This window comes from Arvicanthis niloticus, chromosome 9 (assembly GCF_011762505.2).
Source record: "Arvicanthis niloticus isolate mArvNil1 chromosome 9, mArvNil1.pat.X, whole genome shotgun sequence".
Classification (NCBI taxonomy): Eukaryota; Metazoa; Chordata; class Mammalia; order Rodentia; family Muridae; genus Arvicanthis; species Arvicanthis niloticus.
The window spans coordinates 11,896,697-11,916,535 of NC_047666.1; the positions used below are offsets into that span (position 1 = coordinate 11,896,697).

Genomic DNA, 19,839 nt, shown 5'->3' on the forward strand with positions numbered 1-19,839 from the left:
TGACCCAAGCTAAAGTCATTTGACAGAAGGGAAACTCAACTGAGAAAACGCCTCCATACGATTGGATTGTAGTCAAGCCTTTAGAACAGTGATTCTTAATTAGTGATTGATGGCGAGGGGGCCATTCCTGGGGTGGTGGTCCTAGGTTCTATAAGAAATCAGACTGAGGAAACCATGGGGAGCAGGCCAGAAAGCAGCACCCTTCCATGGCTCTTGCACCAGCTCCTGCCTCCAGGTTCTGGCCCTGTTTGAGTTCCTTCACTGATGGACTACAATGTGGAAATGGAAGACAAATAAACCTTTTCCTCCCCAAGTTGCTTTGGTCATGGTGTTTCATGACAGCAATAGTAACCCTAACTAAGACAAAAGGGAAATCTCCAAATCCCAGGTAAGTGTCCTTCATTCAAATACAAACACTGCCCTCCATTTAGGATGAAACTGTGAAATGAAGGCTTGTTAGGGACAGGAGGCCTCTGGGGATTCCTCTCAGAAGAGGCCTGTCTTCTCTGCTGCCTCGTGAGGGTGTGAACTCAGGCAACATACTTTCCCTCAAAGCAAGATTCTCTCTAAGATGGGGTAATTGTCAGCATCTTGTCTGCCAAGCAGGTGCTTAGAAAAGCACGCAGACGTGAGTGAGTCTAGGTAATATTGGACAGTAAAGGCAATCACCACATCCTGGCTGTTCTTGTGGGCATAAGTGAAAATTGGTGAGCTATGCCATGTAGGATAAAGTTCACCACTGAATTTTGGCTGCTCCGGCCAGGTCCATACATCTCTGTAAATAAAGGTTTGCTTCCCTTTTTGAATCAGCATTGATGTTCTTGCTCAACACATCGAGGTTTCCCTTTGCCCTGGTTTTGAAAACTAACTCCGTTCCATGCTATTATCAGCAAAGCCTGTGAGGGCTGACAGCCCTGGTACCCTTAAGTTATCAGGGAATAGTTCAGTCAAATAAAATGTAGTTGAAATTTAACTGAATTGTCAAAAGCTTCAGCGGAACGAGGAATTTGGGCCAGAACTGCCCACATGATCAAAAAACGATCCCCATACACATGCCTATCAGCAGGTGGGGTGATCTGTCTCACCACTCTCAGTGGGCAATGTACATTCTGTAAGTTCTGGTATGCCGTGGAATCCTTTATTGTCTCTGCTATTTCTTGAGAACATTTCACACCACAGGCATGAGTTTTAGAGTTCCTATGAAATGTTTGCTTATTTATTTGCTGACAGGGTCTCTGTCTCAGCCCCGAATCCACTACATAGCAGAGAATGACACCTTTTATCTCTGATCCTCTTGCCTCCACCTCCATGGCATAGACATGTGCCGTCATATCTGTTTCATGCTATGCTGAGTGGCAACCTAGGTCCTCATGCATGATAGGCAAGAGCTCTATTGGCTGAGCTATGTCCCCAAGCCTCCCATAAATGTTTATAAAGATGCCATTGAGCAGACTCCAGGCCGTTTCTCTTAGAGCTCATCGATGTTTCATCCTTACTCTTTGTAAGGCTTCTGTTGCTGTTGTTCCCACAGGGAATCAAGGATCCTGACAGGACGCTCCTGAAAGTGAAATTTGTGGTACTTGTTTTATTTTTATCTATCCAATCAGCCATTCAACATACACGACCTGAATGCTTTTCCCAACGACATTCTTAAGCCCCAGAGATACAGATAAAGATGCATGCAAATCCCTCAGAAAATGATGTATAACAGGCAAAAGGAAATAGCAAAACTATTATTACAAACCCTCAAACTATCATCTCTAGTTTCACATTGGACCCTTGACTTATTCTTAGGTTTATTTCCTAACAGTTAACATCTTTCCAATCAAACACTGATAAGCCCAAAGCAAAGAATAGAGAATAGCAGCTGTGTTTTTGTTTGTAGGAACTTCCTTTTCAAAACTGCTAGCTATGTGAACGTTTAGGAACCCACAGAATCTCACCCGTGGAGGAATGCTGTTCTGGCTGGTTTTGTGTCACCAACAAGCTAAAGTCATCCGAGAGGAGGGGACCTCATTTGAAACAGTGGCTTCGTAAGATCAGGCTGCAGGCAAGCGTGTGGAGCAGTGTCCTCCGCCTTCCCAATGCTTCGACCCTTTCCTACGGTTCCTTGTGCTGTGGTGATCCCACCCATAAAAGTGTTTTCATTGCTACTTCACAACTGTAATTTTCTTACTGTTATGAATTGTAATGTAAGTATCTGTGGTTTCGATGGTCTTAGGAAACCCCTGTGAAAGGGTTGCTTGATCCCCAAAAGGGTCATGACCCACAGGTTAAGAACCACTGCTATAGAACATTTTCTTAATTAGTGATTGGTGTGGAAGGGCCTAGCCCATTGTAGGTGATAACCCCCCCTCTGGGCTGGTGGTCCTGGGTTCTATAAGAAAGTAAGCTGCCGGGCGGTGGTGGCGGATGCCTTTAATCCCAGCACTTGGGAGGCAGAGGCAGGCGGATTTCTGAGTTCGAGGCCAGCCTGGTCTACAGAGTGAGTTCCAAGACAGCCAGGACTACACAGAGAAACCCTGTCTCGAAAAAAAAAAAAAAGAAAAAAAAAAGAAAGAAAGAAAGAAAGAAAAGAAAGAAAAGAAAGAAAAGAAAGAAAGTAAGTAAGTAAGCTGAGCAAGCCATGGGGAGCAAGTCAGTAGGCAGAATCCCTCCGTGGCCTTTACATCAGCTCCTGCCTCCAGGTTCCTGCCCTGTTTGAGTTCCTGTCTTGACTTCCTGCATCAATGAAGTGTAAGTCAAATACGTCCTTCCCTGTCTACACTGCCTTGGGTCATGGTGCTTTATTGCAGCAGTAGAAACCCTAAAACAGATGTGAAGCAGGAAGGGAAGTCAAAACAGACCTATTAAGAACTTTCATCTGCCTTTTGCCATTTCTGTTGGATCATTGGTATAGATGCTAGAATCTGCTCTCAAATTTGTTTAAGATGTGCTTTATTTTTAATTATGTGTACGTGTATACAAAGGTGCCCTCAGAGGCCAGAAGAGAGGGTCAGACTCCTTGGATCTGCTGTAGTGGACAGTTGTGAGCCATCCAACATGAATGCTGGGAACCAAACCCAGGTCCTCTTCAAAGGCAGTAAGTACTTTTAACCTCTGACTCATCTCTTTGGCTTCTGGCCTCAGGATGTGAAGGGTATAGTCTATCTGACAATGGACAAATCATCTGCCAGAAGCTAAAGGAAGGTGAGAACAGCTGTATCCTCAAATATTCACTGAGCCTGTCTGAATACCATGAACCATAAAAGCCTTTGGTTGGAAACAGAACTGAACCTTTGTACCCTTCTTCCATCAATCACCTTGACAACCAGGAAGAAAAGATGTGAACCTCGGTATTGTTGAAGGAGACAGCAATCCAAGCAACAGTTCTATAGTAAGTGATCTGGAATGAGAGGAAAATAGGTCCAGGAGATGGGGAGAGAGAAGGCTGGCTGCTTCTCTTTCCATTGTGCTCCTCAGCAGATGCCATGCATCACCACGGTGACCACACGAAGCTTCTGAGGTTGCAACCAACTCCTGCCATCCCTTCACGGTCACCCCTCATGGATCTCTAAGAGGTCTGTTAAGACTGCAGAAACTTTCCAGTCCAAGGCTCCTGCCCATTCCCAAGGTCTAATCTCCTGTCACCAGAAGCTGTCAGATCTTCAGATGCCCTATGCTGGCTATTGCCTATGTCCCTCAGCCCTTGTCCTTACTTCCTTTTTTATGATTCAAGTCCTAATAAATGTGGCATCATTTGATTGCATCCACACCTATGGGCAACAGCCACCCCCAAGCCTATAGAAGCAAGGACAATCCATCCTGCACTCCATCCCAGTCATTAAGAGACCCAAGCCCCCATCCTCTTCTTGGTCTTTCAATACTTTAGTAACCCATCTCATTAATGAAATCTGCTCTTTTGCAATTTTTAGTTAGAATGTGTTTTCTATACTAGACTAAATTATTACATTCCTAATGTACGTCAAGAACCTACGAAGGCATCTTCTAGTAGAAAGGAGGAAATCCAAGCTTTCTCTGAGATGCTCCTTATACTTGGGATTAAGGAAGTAGCTCAGAGACAGTGTTTGCCAGCATGTATGTTCAAGGCCATGGGCTCAAGTCCCAGCACCACAAAAAGGGGGCATGAGATGTAGCTCGGGGAAGATTTGCCTAGCAAGTAAGAGGCCCCAAGTTCAAGCCCTACTATCCCAGACAAACAAAACACACTTGATTTTATTCTAAATACTATTTATAAAACAGTGAGTTGTACATGGTGGTGGTGACACATGCCTTTAATCCCAACACTCAGGAGGCAGAGGCAGGCAGATCTCTGAGTTTGGGACCAGTCTGGTCTACAGAGTGAGTAACAGGATGGCCAGGGCTACATAGAAAAACTCTGTTTCAAAAACAAAACAAAACAAAATGAAAACAAAACAAAAATAAACAAAAACAAAAGACAGTGAGTTGATACATATTTTCTAACATAAATTAGACCAAATTCATAATCATCATTACTAAAAATGCCTATCTATCTCTATGCATCTGTGCTGTACTGGGGAAGCGGCCTCCTTCCCCATCTGCTGAGGCCCTGCCTCCAGCTCCCACCCCAGCTACCCCAGTCCAGCTCCTCCAGCCTCCTAGTCTTTCTATTTCTTACACACCCCCTCTGCAGCAGCAGGCATTTTCATGCTTCTGAACGCTTTGTCATCTCTTCATGAAGATATCCTGACTCCCTCCCAACCAGAAAGTTCTTCTTACTCTTAATTCAAACTGTGCCTACAGTTTGAGATTTTTTTTCCAACCATATTTGATCTAAAAGGGAGCTTTCATTTTTCTTACGGTCCTTACTACACAGTGAGTTCCTTTGTAGATTGGAAATAGAATTCCAGTATAATTTTCACTCAGTAGGTCAAAGTATTCTTGTTGAGTGGATAATTGGGTACATAGTTTATTCATCTGAGAAAAAATTAGGAAATAATGCTTACCTTATAGTATTATTTAAAATATGTAGTTAGAGAAAGCACTAAGTGTTCAGTCAACTCTTCATCTCTTCATCCTTTTATGTCTATTAATATAGTAGAGTTAAAAGAACAGGGTGGAAAATGAGATGGAAACGGAGATGTTATTGTGCAGAGAGACCTCAGGGAGTCTTTCTGCAGAGGGCTGCCTGTTGGATGCCTGTGTGGCCACTAAGGCTCAGAAAGGCTGCACAGTTATCTGACCAGAGCTAGCTGCTGGAATTCAGAGGGGAGGGGAGATGTGGCAAGTTGGAAACTAATTGCCTTGAAAGGTTATGCAAACTTGAAGCCAATTGGGCTAGCACTCAACCCTCAGAGGGCAAGGGACAGAGAGACACCAGAGGACAAATAGTATTTACTTTTGCAGTCAAAATAGGAGCCTTACCTGTCGGGATAGTGACAATCCGCATATTCTCTGAACCCCTTCCCACATCACTCCAGGCTTTTCCATTCCACAGTGTCAAGAAGTCTTTGAGGACCATTAAGCAATGACCTCATTTAAGACAAGGACAGTTCTAAGGAGGCACTGTGTAGAGAAAAGGTTGTCTGTTGAATGCACTTATCGTGTGTGTGTGTGTGTGTGTGTGTGTGTGTGTGCGCGCGTGTGTGTGTGTGTGTCTGTGTGTCTGTGTAAGTTTCATAGAGAAATTTACAGGCCAGCAAGATGGTTTAGTGAACAAAGGTGCTTACGAGCCTGGTAACCGGAGCTCAATACCCAGAACCCACATAAAGGTAGGAGGGAACAGGCTCCACAAAGTTGTCTTCTGACCTCCATGAGATCACAGTGGCATGTGTACCACCCCCATTTTCATACCATGTACACACACACACACACACACACACACACACACACACACACACACACCAATAATAATATTTTTAAGAAAGAAAGAAACAAAGAAACCAAGAAAGGGAACAGAGAGAGGAACATGATGGCTTGGCAGTTAAGAGCACTGGCTGCTCTTCTAGAGGACCAGGGTTCAATTCCCAGCACCCTCACAGCAGCCCACAGCTGCCTGTAACTCCAGCTCCAGGGATTTGTTGCTCTCTTCTGGCCTCCGTGGGCATCAGGCATGCATTATTTGTATAAAAATTTAGGGATTCTAGAAATCATGAAACCATCAACTTATCTACATAGCATTACTACATAAAAGTATGTCTTCATGTTGGTCTTCGAAAAATCTGCCCAATAGGGTAGGCTGATGCCCAGGAGTCATTAGGCTATGTAATAGTGACAGGAAAGGAATAGCAGCAGTGAGAAGCAATCCTCGGGTGAAATCTCCAAAGGCCCTGCAATTCAGAGTTTACCCACACAGCCGGGCAAACAGCTGTCCATCTCCAGAAAGTTCTCTCGAATGCCCTAGTCTTTCCTAAGTGGTGTCTGCCATAAAGCTTTTTTGTTGTTGTTGTTTTAAAGAAAGACATTTACTTTGGGGTGGTTGGATTGGCTCAACAGTTGGAGAGAGGTACACTTACCACACAAGTTTTACAACATGAGTTCAAACCCCAGAACCTGCAGCAGGAAGACACAATCAACTCCCCAAAGTTATCCTCTGACTTCAACATAGTCATCATGGCATGTGTGAACCTGCACTCATCATATGTACACACACACACACACACACACACACACACACACACACAGAGAGAGATAACAATAATAAATGTAATTAAATTTTTTAAAAAGAAATTCATTTTAAAATAATTCTCTGTATACATATACTTTCACCATTTGTTAAAGACAGAAGCAAATTTGCATGTGAATAAGATGAGTGTGCTTGTTTATGTTTACATGAATAAATCTTGACCGAATATTTGACACCATAGGGTATGGATACTGTAACATGTTTCAGTTGATCAGAATTCTAATTTTAGAGTGGTCAATGCTGAAAATATCATACAAAATGGCAGAAGTGCATACAGGAGCATTTGAGAAGCTGGAAATTCTGTCCATCTCAAAATTCACTGAATGATTTGTTTTTTTAAAAAAACTTGTGTCAATAATGGAGATTGGAATCTTAAAAATAAAGCATCCTAACATAATATATTCAAAAGATATACTACCTTGATACTTATATGCTAAAGAATGGTATTAGGAAAATGGTATCTTTGCTTTCTGTAATTAAACTGTGATGCTTCTATAAGAACAGAAAGTTTAGTGTGCACAGTCAAAATACTGTGTTCATACTGGTCTTAGCCAGTGTCTAGTGCTATGAAAAGACACCCACTATGACCAAGACAACTCTTACCACAGAAACCATGTAATGGAGGCTGCCTTACAGTTTCACAGGTTTAATCCATTGTCATCATGGTGGGGAGTCCTGCAGCACACAGGCAGACATGGTGCTGGAGAAGTAGGTGATTGTTCTACATCTTGATCCACAAGCAGCAGGAAGGGGGTGACACTGGACCTAGCATGTCTGAATCCTCAAAGCCTATCCTCTAGTGACACACTTACTCCAAAGAGGTCACATCTCCTATCCCCTAGTGACATGCCTACTCCAAAGAGGTCACAGCTCCTATCCCCTAGTGACACACCTACTCCAAAGAGGTCACAGCTTCTAGTTCTTCCCAAGTAGTGTCACTTCCTGATGACTAGGTATTAAAATATATAAACTTATAGAGGCCATTCTTCTTCAAACCACCACAGTAACATGTAATAGTTTGGACCCTGAGCCAAGGTTCATTTAATGGCATGGTGGCGTGCTCAATACAAATGTGTCTGTTGTGTGTTCAGGACCAAGGCTGGGTTATAGCTCAGTGGCACAGTGCCTGCCTAGCATGTGTGAAGCTCTGGGTTCAGTCCTTAATATGAAATTAAAATTTTTTCTGAAATAACAATTAACCCATGCTGGAAAAATTTGGGACTCAACACACATTTGATTTTTGAATTAATTTTTGGTTGTCGTGGGTTCAAAACCTTTTATTTTTCTTGAATTCCACACTGAGTACACTTTCTCTATAGTTCCACTACCTGTGCCTTTTAAAAAGTATTTGTTCATTTGTTACCTATTTACTTGTTTTTACGTGTGTGCAGGTGCAACCATGCCGTGCACATAGAACTCAGAAGCCAGCTTTCAGGAGAAGGCTCTCTCTCTTTTCACCTTACTAGGTGAACATCCTGCTGCTGTGCTGTGAACTCCTGGAAGCTGACTGAGAAGCTTCCACATGAACCTCCTGCCTCTGCCCTCCATGTCTCCCTAGGAATTCTGGGATTGCAGGTGTGTGCACTGCAGCACTGCTTGTTTTGTTTTAACAAGGGTTCCAAGAATTGAACTCAGGTTGTCAGGGTTACCCAGCTATCATCTTGACTGGATGAATCTCTCCAGCCATTTGCAACTGTTGTTTGGTATCTGTTTTGATTTTTGTCCCCCCCTCCCCCCATTCACCTCCCCACCCAGTTATCTCATTCAGAAGATAGATTTCTAAAAAAGAAAACAACATCAAAACCCTCACCATGGTTTGTTAGGACAGGTCTCATTTTAAGGCCAGAACATAGTTGCCACAGGGAAATTCCATGGGGCTACCATAGTGAAACTCAGAAGTAAACCCAGGACTTTGTGTACAATAGGCGAACAACTGTCACCGAGCAGTATCCCCAGCTGCAGGGGAGTTCGTTAAAGAATTCACTAGCTCTCCCCAAGCCTGGCTGGAGAGTGAGAGTTGAACCTTAACAGTTTTCAGATGAACTGTCCCCACCCCAGGTTCTAGGAACTCTGGGGAAATTAGAAGCTTCATTGAAATGCAATGAGATCAGCCTAGGTCATTTGGGCCGCTTGCCAGAGCTGGACACAGACTCAAGTGGCCAGCAGCGTGGGTCTACATGGCCTGTAAGCAAAAAGCCTAGGGCTCAAGCCTATAAGACTCAGCTGAACCATCAGCAAACCTGGGATTGGAGGCACTACCCACTAGGCCATAATGATGGGAAAGAAGACACCCCTCCGACCCAGGCCAAGTGTCCTGACCCTTTGTAATTAGAGCTTCACACTCAAAGGACTCAACAGTTTTCATCAGGCAAAGAATATTATGACCATAACAGGTAAGGAAAACAGAGCCCCGATGAGGCTCAGGGGTGGTTAGTAGGCGTAAGGTAGATCAGTGACTTAACCCACGCTCTGTCCTTCCACAGCCCAGGTCTGAGAAAAGAGACTGCATCTTTGAGTTGATGAAAATCCAAAGCTGTGCCTATGGTATTGGAAGGTTTGGTTATTGTTTTTGTTGTTTTGTTCGTTTGTTTTCTGTTTGTTTGTTTTGTTTCTTGACGCTACTTGAACTTGTCATTGTAGTTGACCTTTGTCTCTTTACCAGCGAGTAGGTGGAATATGTCATCATGCTCACCTAATTTTTATATAAAACTATGCACAACTGCAACATTATTTTTATTATTATTATTATTAATTTCTACTGTGTATATGTCTCTTTGTGAGTTTATAATACATGGTTGCAGGTGGCCACAGAGGCAAGAAGAGGCCATCAGAACCCCTGAAGCTGGAGTTGCAGGCGGTTGTGAGCCACATGGATGCTGGAAACAGAATCCAATCCCCTGGAAGAGCAGCATATGCTCGTCACCACTGAGCTGTTTCTCCAACCCCGACATTTTTTTTTTAGATAAGGTTTTTACTCTGTAGTCCTAGCAAGCCTATATAATTCACTACTTAGCTCAGATACACTTCATACTCAAGGAAATCCACCTGCCTCTGCCTCCCAAGTGCTGGAATTACAGGTGTGAGCCACATAGTATTGCTTTTTGAAATAGCTACTAACTCTGTGGCTTGAAGACTCATGCATCCCCCTCAAAATCTTGACTTAAGAAAGCTATTAGGATTGTCTACAAATGGACATGTCTGAGGTGTGAGATCTGGGGCAGGGGGAGAATCCTTGTCTTACATCTATCTCCTAGCCTGCTTTACTTGTTTCCTTCCTGTTAGGCTGGCTGTCAGTCCAAAAGTCTGCTACAGCATCTTCATCTGCTGTGCCAGGCCCTGAGGCAACCTCATGTCCCCAGAGTTGGTCCCCATTTGTAAGGCATTCCCTTAATGGGGAAGGCAGGAAGTGAGAGGCCGAGCAGAAGTTCCAATAGAACTTGTGTCATAGAGTTCATGTATCCTTCTCTTCCTCAGATTCCAGAAAAGCTACCCAAGACCCAGGCTTTCCTGGAGACCTCTGGGATTGGTGTTGATTTGCCCTATGTAGGAAGCTTCATGCCTCCCTTCCCATGCCTACCTTGGGCCCCAGAAAGCTGCAGCTTGACATCTGTGACCAAGGGAAGAAAACATGTGTGTGGGATTTTTATATGTCAGGTATTGCTTTTATATAAGTGTGACATCCTACAGGCAGCTGGGTGCATGGGGAGCATTCTATCTATCTATCTATCTATCTTTCTATCTATCTATCTATCTGTCTGTCTGTCTGTCTATGCCTACAGATCCTCCCAAAGTAAGAACGTGCTGAGTGGGCTGGATGGGCATGACTCTATCACTGTTACCTTGGTGATTATTTCATTGACAGTAGACCGCAACTCTCCTAGCTTTCCCCCTCCCTCTTTTCCTGCCCTCTCCCTTCCATTTCCATCTTTTAGCTGCTGTGATAGGGACCATGTGCCTACTAGTTAGTATTCCACCATGTTGGACTAGCTCTTTGGACAGGTGGTAGATGAAAAGGGCTGAATGGGGGTGGCGGGCAGAAGCTTCTATTGGGCAGGCTAGTGACAGCATATGTGCCTGTCCTAGAAGAGTTGTCTGATACCTCTGGCTGCTGAGGACGGCCTTATGCCTATGGTGGGAGTGTTTCTGCACCAGAATGTGGAAGCTTTCAGAATCCGAATTGGTGACAGCTACTGATCCTTAAGACTGATGACCCTCTGAGGAAACAGAACTTCTCTTGGGATGAGCTGCCACCACCAACTCAAAATTCTCAGTTCTTAAACTCAGGTTATAGACGGACTTGGGGATGGCCAAGGCTGCTGGCTCCAGTGCTTAGCTGTAGAGCCACCACTCAAAGTTCCAACTTCATGCTGGGATGCTGCTCCTACATTCTGCTGTGAGCACACAAGTCCGGCTATTTTAGGTTTATGCAGCCATCATGGCACACCGAAACACCACACACTCCAGGGGAAGTGGCTCTCTATGACAGATATAATGAAGGGAGCCCAGGTATGGTCGTAGCTGTTTCACAGGGCTCTCTTGCAGAATCATCAGACGGGCATAGGCCACCTGTGCCATATCCCCAGCCCAACTCCATCTTCAGAAACCTTTGAAGCAGGAGGAAAGGGTTTAAAACAAGGGTGGCATTCACTTTGAACTGAAGAGCTGGCGCCAACATCAACGCTGGCCTTCTTGGGATCCCTGCTTTGCCCACTGGAGGTATCTTAGCAGCCTGTGCTCTAAATCCTCACTGGTTCCTCTTATTCCTGTCTGCTCTCTTGTTTGAGTCTAGTGTATTGAGCAAGAGGGCAGCAGGTCTGGCCATCGCCGGAGCAATGCCTGCAGTCTCATAGGTCCCTCTGCTTCCCCTCCAGGCCTTTTCTGGTCTTCTGTACAAGAGAATCATTGCTTTCTCCATCTTGGCTCTTGTTGCCCAGCTGGAATTTCAAACAAGCTTTCTCCAAGTAACTCATTCAGTCATTTACACACACACACACACACACACACACACACACACACACACACACACACGGGCAAGATCCCCCAACAAAATTCCAATGCAACTTCTTAACAGACTAGACTTTTAAACTCACTATATATGTAAATTCAGTGTCCCACAGATCGGTGTCTGGATTGTGCCTTTCTAGAGTTCCAGAGTAAGTCACATTAAAAGATGCATATTCTAGGCTCAGAGCAAGTAGGTACTTTGCATGTTCTCATCTTCCTTTGAGCCATTTTGCTTACTCTGTCCTTGTGTGCAAGCAATTGGGTAACTACAAATGGACATAAGATCTCAACACACAAGGAAGCTCAGGGACTTCATTTAATGTTGAAATGGCCAAGGTAACGCCATCTTGTCCTGACAACATTTTTTGTTTTCTTAGATAACTCTCAGCCCTCTACCTCACAGCAGTCACATCAACCTTGGCAACACCTATGAGATTTTCACGACCCTGTCTATGGACCAGGTGTATTAAGTTTACACAAACTTAACACAAATTAAATTAAGTGAAGAAGGTATAAGTGAAAAAATAATTGTTATGATTTTAATTACTGAAATAATTACTATGTAGTGTCAAAAAATGAATGTTTCATACTCTGACCCTCACCTAGCTTTTATATAAATTATGGTTTCTGTGGGGTTTGCCTTTCAAACTACTGTCTCCCTCACCTTCAGTACCAAGAGACACTGAGACATTCGCTTACTCTTGGTCACCAACCAAAATTAAAGAACTCACATACTCTTAGTTGACTTAGTCTGTGTGCACGTCTGCCCTTTGTAGATTTCAAAGCTTCATGTCCTCAACATTATTGGAAGAGGACTGGTCAGGAAAGGCAGAGTGGTCAACTGTGTCGGGGCTGGGATCTGCATGCTGCTACATTCAACTGATGTCTCTGCTCTCATCATGCACATAAATACCACCTGTCAGGGATGAATGAGAAGGGCCCAGACATTGGACATGTGGTGTGTAGATTCAAAGACTCTGTAGATTCAAACATTTGGCTGGATCAGAAGCAGCAAACTGCAGAGGTTCTGGGGAGTCTGTGTGATTGAGACGATAGTGTTCACCCCTACTGTAGGCTGGCTTGACTGTTGATCCTAAGACGTCTTCCTGAGCCATTGATGCACCTAACACGAGCTTGTCAGTTCAAATCCCTCCCTCTCATTCCCACCCACCAGACCTGTACGGCCTAAAGGCAGAATCTGCAACCCAGCAAGTTTCTGGGTGGAGTAGGGAGCTGCGAGAAGGCAGATGGGCTGGGATCCAAAGCATTTTGTCATTTTGGCGATTATGATACAAGTGAGAGGGAACTGGCCAGGAACAGAGAACTGGCCATGCAAAATCTGTCTCCATGGGCTTAGCACAGACTGGGATGACTGAGCAGGATTACAGAGAAAAGAAAAAGAATACCGGGGGTGAGAAGAGAGAGCTGAGCGCTCAGGACTGGAACAACAATCTTCATCCCTTTCACATCTATCCCCCTGGCCTCTCAGCCAAGTTGCAGCCACATAAGGTACACGCTTGCCCAAGCGCATGCACACAATCGTACTTGCCCTCCAGTCCCCTTGCCTCAGAACTCATGATTCACTGATTACAGGACTGACTTGCTGATCTGACTACTCCATATCTCCCACTACCTCTGCACGAGAGCCATGGCCTCATTATCTTTTGGTGGCTTTTCTTTGCTGAACCATCACTGATTGAGCTCATTTCATGTGCCATACATCGAGAATCCCAAGGAAGGAACACAGTGAAGAAGAATGTAGAGAAGCCAGCCCAGCTGAATGGAGGAGACGGAATGGGGGTAGGGATGTTACATACTGGTCCACTGGCTGGGAGGACTTACAGGGAGGCAGACAGCTGGAGGACAGGAAAAGAGCAGAAGAGACACTAATTCAAACATAGAGGAATGGATACCCCTGACACCTTCAGCTGATCTGTGCCTGTGACCTCAAGAGAAAGCGGGAGTGGGTGGGGGCGGGGTTGACTAGGCTGGGTTTGGCAAGCCTAACCGCCTAAGAGAAGGTTAGGCAATGGCAGTCATTTTGCAAGACAAAAATGAGAGCTCATGATAGCAAACTACAAGCTCGATCAGCAGTGCTCGATCAGAGCAGTGATCAGTCAGGATAGTAGACACAGGCCTGCCACACTCTCCGGGACCTGTCACTGCTAGAGCAATAGGGACCATTGGAGGTTTAAAACGGAGGTGTTGCATACCCCAGGCTCTGATTTATAACAGCCTATGTAGAGAAGACTAGAGGACGGAGGGCTGATGGCTGTGGGTGAAGAGAGGCTGGTGCTAAAGTCTAAGCACAGAAGAGAAGCAGGCTGTGAAAGAGAAAGCGGGACTTGCTGAGAGCTGCCTGGGATGCAGGAACTGCGGGGATGAAGATGCTCTGGGTAACACAACTCTGCTCCCCACGACGAACAAGAACACCAGAGACCTTTGGAAACATCCCTCTGCTTTTCCCCCAGGGCCAGACTCCCATGTAGCATCTTGGTTCCCTGTTCCTGGCTTTGAGGCAGGGATGGGACAAAGTCAGCAGGTAATGCCATCTTTCTCCCCTTGACTTGTCTCTACCAGACAAAATGATCTAAATTTTCAGGCTGCTGCTTTAAAGAGCTTGCACCTGCTGACAGTAGATGCCTTCAAAAGGGAGGCTTGCCCGAACTGAGGATTGCCCGGATTCATTGAGGAAGAATGTTCAGAATATAAAATGCTCAGAATATAAAAAACAGCTTTGGGGACTGACAAAATATATGTAAAATTATGTTTGTATAATAATAAAAAATTGAGAAATAAACATGAGGTTATGTGAAAAAGGTTTTGAGTTCAAATGCACATATCTATAAATATGTTTATATATGTAATGCACATATCTATAAATGTGTTTATATATGTACATATGTATATGTAACTATGTGTATATAAATATATGCACACATACAAGTGTGCACAGGTACAAACACATACAAGTGCACATAGTATATATGCATATATGCATTGCTAGAGATGTGATTCACCTATGTACATCTGTCACCATACACTTCATGCATGCACACTTATTTCATGAGCAGTGTCAATCACTATACAGGCAACATTTACAGAGAGCTTCGCCCTTGACTGGACTCACTAATGTTTGCTGAATTAGAACAAACCTCTGCCTTGCCCATTCTGATTTTTATCGTTGACCATTGCTCTCAGGAGTTAATGTTTGAACCTGGCCATAAAGAAATCGACAATCACTGACCTATGGCCTATATTTGAGGAGGAAGAAGCCCCTTATAAAATAGCCAACAGTGGGTGGCCTGGCAGGCAGAGCTGTTGTGGTCAGCTGTGGAAAGGAAGCCTCATTGCCACCATGAACTTCTCCGGCAAGTACCAACTGCAGAGCCAAGAGAACTTTGAGCCCTTCATGAAGGCAATGGGTGAGTGCCGAATGAGACGCCAAAGCTGATGTAGCGGCAATGAGGGGCAAGCCCTACTATTAGCAGATAGTCAAGGTCTGACGATGAGGTGGAAGGAGGGGTCCAGGCTCTACCAAATTGAGGAGTTTTCCAGTGACTCTCCGGGTCAGCCCAGGACTCGGAGCTTCTTTTGCAGACAAGTCACAGATCATGAATTTGAGGATCCCTTAGTTGTGCAAGGGACCCTCCACTGTTGCTGTGAACTCCATGGCTCCTGTGAACCTCCGTTCGTGGAAAAGCACAGATTTGTTCTAAAATCTGTGAAGCCTTATTCTAGGGAAAAGGACTTTTGTACATTACCTCCCAAGAGCCTTGACTCCAGAGACCACAGCAAGTTTGCCTGGCATGGTCCTACCTTGTACATGGCCCAGTTATTCGTAGCTCCCCGATCGCTTCAGGAGTAATTGGATTTAGAAGGTAAACATTCTGGAGGATGAAGCGTTTCCACTCTAAGAGCAAGGCCACTAAAGAAGAAGGGACCTGGGAGGGAGAATGAGTAAGAAGAGGGAGCCACAGAGGAAAGGATCCTTACTACAAATGAACCTGGGGGCTGAGGATGTAGCTCGATCAGTAGAGTGTTTGCCCAGCATGCATGAAGCCCTGGGTTCGATCTCTTGCACCATACAAGGTACGATGGCACATGACTGCTATTCTCGAACTAAGGAGGTGAAAGCAGGAGGATCAGACACTCAGGGTCATCCTCAACCATATAGTGAGTTAAGGCTAGCCTAGGCTGCAAGAGACCCTGTCTCAAAAAAAAAAAAAAAATAGTACTAACTGGCAAAATTACTAGAAGACTACTCACTTTCCAGATCAGAAGCCAAAGGCCTGACTGCTCACAGACCTGCTATATAGAAATGTGTGGGGTCTCTGTTCTTCCAGTTTTTACCTTTACATGGTCTCTACCAGGTCTGCCTGAAGACCTCATCCAGAAAGGGAAGGACATCAAAGGGGTGTCAGAAATCGTGCATGAAGGGAAGAAAATCAAACTCACTCTCACTTATGGGTCCAAAGTGATTCACAATGAGTTCACCTTGGGAGAGGAGTGTGAACTGGAGACGATGACTGGGGAAAAGGTCAAGGTATGTAGTCCCACCTCTGGCCAAAACTTCTCCTAACAAAGACCATGTCACTGAACCTACTTCAGGCAGGAGACACAGAGAGCTCTGAGAGTAGACTTCTCACTGTCTCAGTGATTATGGGTATCTGGGCTCTCACCGTGGAGGATGTGGGGGAAAGGGGACACAGAGCAGGATCCTCAGCCTCAGGGTCTCCCAAGCACAGTGCTCCTGGCTCTCAGAGTCCTTTAAGGAGAGCCTGGAACTGGGGCAAATTGGTGTGAGAACCTTTATCTGAGCCAGGGCAGCTTCCTGGGAGATGATTCCAGGCAGCAATGTCAGGTGTCTGTGGGCTGTGTGAGCAGTGGACAGGTGATAGCAGAGAAATACAGAGGCTGTGGGACCTCTGCCCCTCCCTTTGAGACCTGCACAGTCCAGGGTAGCCAGTGGACTATGTATCTGTTCTCTCTGCTCCTGCCTTTCCAGGCAGCTCTGTGCCTCAGGCTCAGCAGGAGTCTCTTCATCTCTTTGGTTGCTCTTATTTCTGCCTCTCTTACATGTCGAGAAGAAGAGCAGGGGAGGGTTCTCCTGGTTGGCTCACGATGAGGGTCGGGTGTCATGAGTTTTACTACAGTTCTTTTTCAATGCCCATTGAAGAGGCAGCTATTTAAACTTGGCTGGTATCTTGTGCTCTCGATTAGGATTCTTCCCTCCATCCCTCTCGCTTCTTTTCCTTTTATCCTGTTTTCCCCTCAGCACCTTGCCACGTATCCCATACTGGCCTCAACCTCAGCATCTCCATGCTCCTGCCTCATGAGTGCTGGAAAGCCTGAAGCACTGTGCCCAGACCATTTCTGTTTACTGCGTTGCTTGATGTATACGGCTTGGAATTGGCGCCACAATAAAAAAAGACTCAATAGCCAAATTAAACTGAATCCTCCCAGATGCTGGTGACTGGAGTTTTGCTACCTCCTCCCTCCATAAGCTTGAGAAATGAGATTGTATATCTTATTTTAGGATTCCCCCACCCCCCCAGGGGAGAACTACTTAGGTCGGCCTGACATTTTCTTTCATTCATAAATATGCCCTATTTCCATTTAGCACTGGAGAACTGGATACAGACAGGCCAGTTGCTAACATGCAGAGAACCAGCTTCACCAGCTTCATTGCTAGGTCTTTGCTCATGGGTCACGGTCTGTCTACCCTGCAGGCAACCGTTAAAATGGAAGGTGACAATAAAATGGTGACGACTTTCAAAGGCATAAAGTCCGTGACTGAACTCAATGGAGACACAATCACCAATGTAAGTTGGCACTCTGGTCTTGCCATCCCAGTGCTGGAGGTGAATGGGGATGGAAAAGGTGAGGGACAGCTGGCCGCCCATCTCTCATTCTCCACGTTTTCCTCCCGGGACCTTGACTCCACCTTGCCTCTTGTCAATGTCTTCTGCCACCTAAGAGGATCCACTATGTATCACAGAGTTGATAGATATCTTATCAAATCTATTGAACGACCCTTTTCTAAATGAGGGAAAGAAGGCAATGACCAGAGAAAGCTTGTCAAATAGCAGCGTCAGGGCTTCCTGACCTGGGTCTGTCTCTTGGGCTAATCTCATAGCTGTTCACTACTCAGCCTCAGAGGAGTCTGTTCACACTATAGACAGTGATGATTTGCACTCAGCACACCTGCAGCCATCTTGTTCTTGCCAAACCATGGCAGAATATCAGGGTGATTTCCTGATAGATGAAGAGCAGTATCTTGAGGAAGGGGCACCCTTTCCTAATTCACCTGGTGTCTCACACCTCCTTGTCCTCCACTCTCAGAATCAGCCACTCTCCTGCCTCTGCCTCTCTCCTCCTTGCTCACTCCCTGACACTTACCCTTTTCCCAACAGCACCAAACAGGACGGGCTGAGGGGTGCTTGGTGTGCTGAGGCACAGGACAGCATGTGCAGAGCATAGCTGGCCTGTCCCTGTTTCTGCTGGGACGCGGCCTCAAACCTCACACTCAGGCCATAGGACAGAAGTCCATTCAACCCAGAGATGTTCCCAGAGTTCACTGCGTCTGCAGATCTCTCGGGGCCTCCTGCGTTAGCACTTTCCACCAATGAGAGGCTTTGTTTTTGCATTGCTATTCCTATTTGATGACGTTAGAGTGGTTTACAGCCTCAGCACTAACCAGTGAGCCACAGAGCCAGGCATCTTCCATAGCCCAGGTGCCCAATAAATGCCTCTGCCCACTTGGCATTGGTGTGGAGTCACGCTTTTACCAAGTTATGGCTGCTAATGAATGACACGCTGGGTATGATATGCACTCCTATGCAGTCATCTTCCATGCTGGGTGTTCACTCCTATGCAGTCATCTCCCATGCCCAGCTGCTGGTCACGTTGTGTCCCACTACAGTAATTCACAGTGTTTCCCTCATGGCCGGGTCTTCCAGCTTTCCTTTGTATTCAAAATGCACCTTAGAGGTCACAGAAGGCAAACTCCTGTCTAAGTGACACCATCTGGTCAAGTGACAACCCCCTCTACCAAGGAGAGAGAGGCATCAATCATGAAGCAAAATCCACGCCCCACACTCTTGCCCCTCACTCCTACAAAAGAGCAGCTGTGCCCAGTGTTCTCATGTGCTTCATTCACAAGTGTAAGAGGAAAGCAGATAGCACCTACTATGTTCCAGTCTAGCGACCCACTGTACATATCCTTGTGTTCAGCCACAGGTAGTTAATGTGCAGGAATAGATGTCAATGAAATTTTGAGACATTAGGTTAGGCTGCTCTGGGTGGTTTTTCTATAGCTGTCATCGATTCAAGAAACCATTCAATGGTTGGAAGGACAGCTCTCCATATGCACAAGAACATGAGAAGACCCAGTATGCTGTTTTAGAAAAGGTTGCCAGTCGTCCCCCTGTTCCTAATGAAAATGGGAAATGTTCAAGTTGTTTATTGTGTTAGCACACTTGGTGGAGCCATTTGGAAAGATTATTTTTTGTTTGTTTTACAATTTACCATCAACAGAATATTTAATAATACCTCTTCTGACTTTCAGACCATGACCCTGGGCGACATTGTGTACAAGAGAGTCAGCAAGAGGATTTAGAGAAGGCTGTGTTTCATGTTCTTTTACAGTACAAAATTAATGCAATAAAGTTACCTTTGTTTTGAAATAATTTCTCCTTAGTGGCTTCTCTCATTGTGGTGCTATTGTTTTTATTTTGTTAGAGAGAGAGAGAGAGAGAGAGAGAGAGAGAGAGAGAGAGAGAGAGAGAGAGAGAGAGAGTTAGAAATTAAACCCAAGGTTTCACACATGTGTGGCATAAGCTCTGCCACTGAGTGTATCCCAAACTCTGTTTTCTGTGATCACAAGAGTGCTCTCCCACAGTACTGCTTTATATGGAAATTACATTTACACTGTCTTTTTCATGTGTAATCTTAGTAAATGGTGAAGTCAAATGTATTAATCTTTTCCTTTGGTCTTTGCACGTTCTATAAGAACTCCAGACCTAAAGCTCAGCAGTTAACAGTGCACACTGCTGTTGTAGAGTACCCCAGTTCGGCTCTCAGCAACTACACAAGGCAGCACCCACCTGCCTGTACCTCGAGCTGCAGGAGATCTGACACCTTCTTTCAGTCTCCGAGGCTACTCCCACAGCGGTGCACACAGGCAT

General features: G+C 45.2%; 1 protein-coding gene and 1 long non-coding RNA gene across 2 annotated transcripts; one reads left to right on the forward strand and one right to left on the reverse strand.

Annotated features, from left to right (window-relative positions):
* Nucleotides 1-1,186: 1,186 nt before the first annotated feature.
* On the reverse strand, nucleotides 1,187-6,886 carry LOC143443449 (uncharacterized). Its single transcript, XR_013112435.1, has 3 exons — nucleotides 4,968-6,886; nucleotides 3,303-3,385; nucleotides 1,187-1,558 (listed from the first exon to the last, which is right to left on the reverse strand). It is a non-coding gene; the product is annotated as an uncharacterized LOC143443449 (long non-coding RNA).
* Nucleotides 6,887-14,914: 8,028 nt separating this feature from the next.
* Fabp1 (fatty acid binding protein 1) lies at nucleotides 14,915-19,341 on the forward strand. The gene is made up of 4 exons (XM_034512523.2): nucleotides 14,915-15,075; nucleotides 16,024-16,196; nucleotides 17,383-17,475; nucleotides 19,221-19,341. The coding sequence occupies exons 1-4, from the start codon at nucleotides 15,009-15,011 to the stop codon at nucleotides 19,269-19,271; spliced, it is 384 nt and encodes a 127-aa protein (XP_034368414.1). The 5' UTR covers nucleotides 14,915-15,008; the 3' UTR covers nucleotides 19,272-19,341.
* The last annotated feature ends 498 nt before the right edge of the window (nucleotides 19,342-19,839 follow it).

What these genes read in the sequence shown, in the direction of transcription:
- Fabp1 (XM_034512523.2), top strand. Translation starts at nt 15,009, where the DNA reads ATGAACTTCTCCGGCAAGTACCAACTGCAGAGCCAAGAGAACTTTGAG. An exon ending in GCCCTTCATGAAGGCAATGG is followed by an intron (nt 15,076 to 16,023) that starts GTGAGTGCCGAA and finishes GGTCTCTACCAG; the next exon opens with GTCTGCCTGAAGACCTCATC. An exon ending in TGACTGGGGAAAAGGTCAAG is followed by an intron (nt 16,197 to 17,382) that starts GTATGTAGTCCC and finishes TCTACCCTGCAG; the next exon opens with GCAACCGTTAAAATGGAAGG.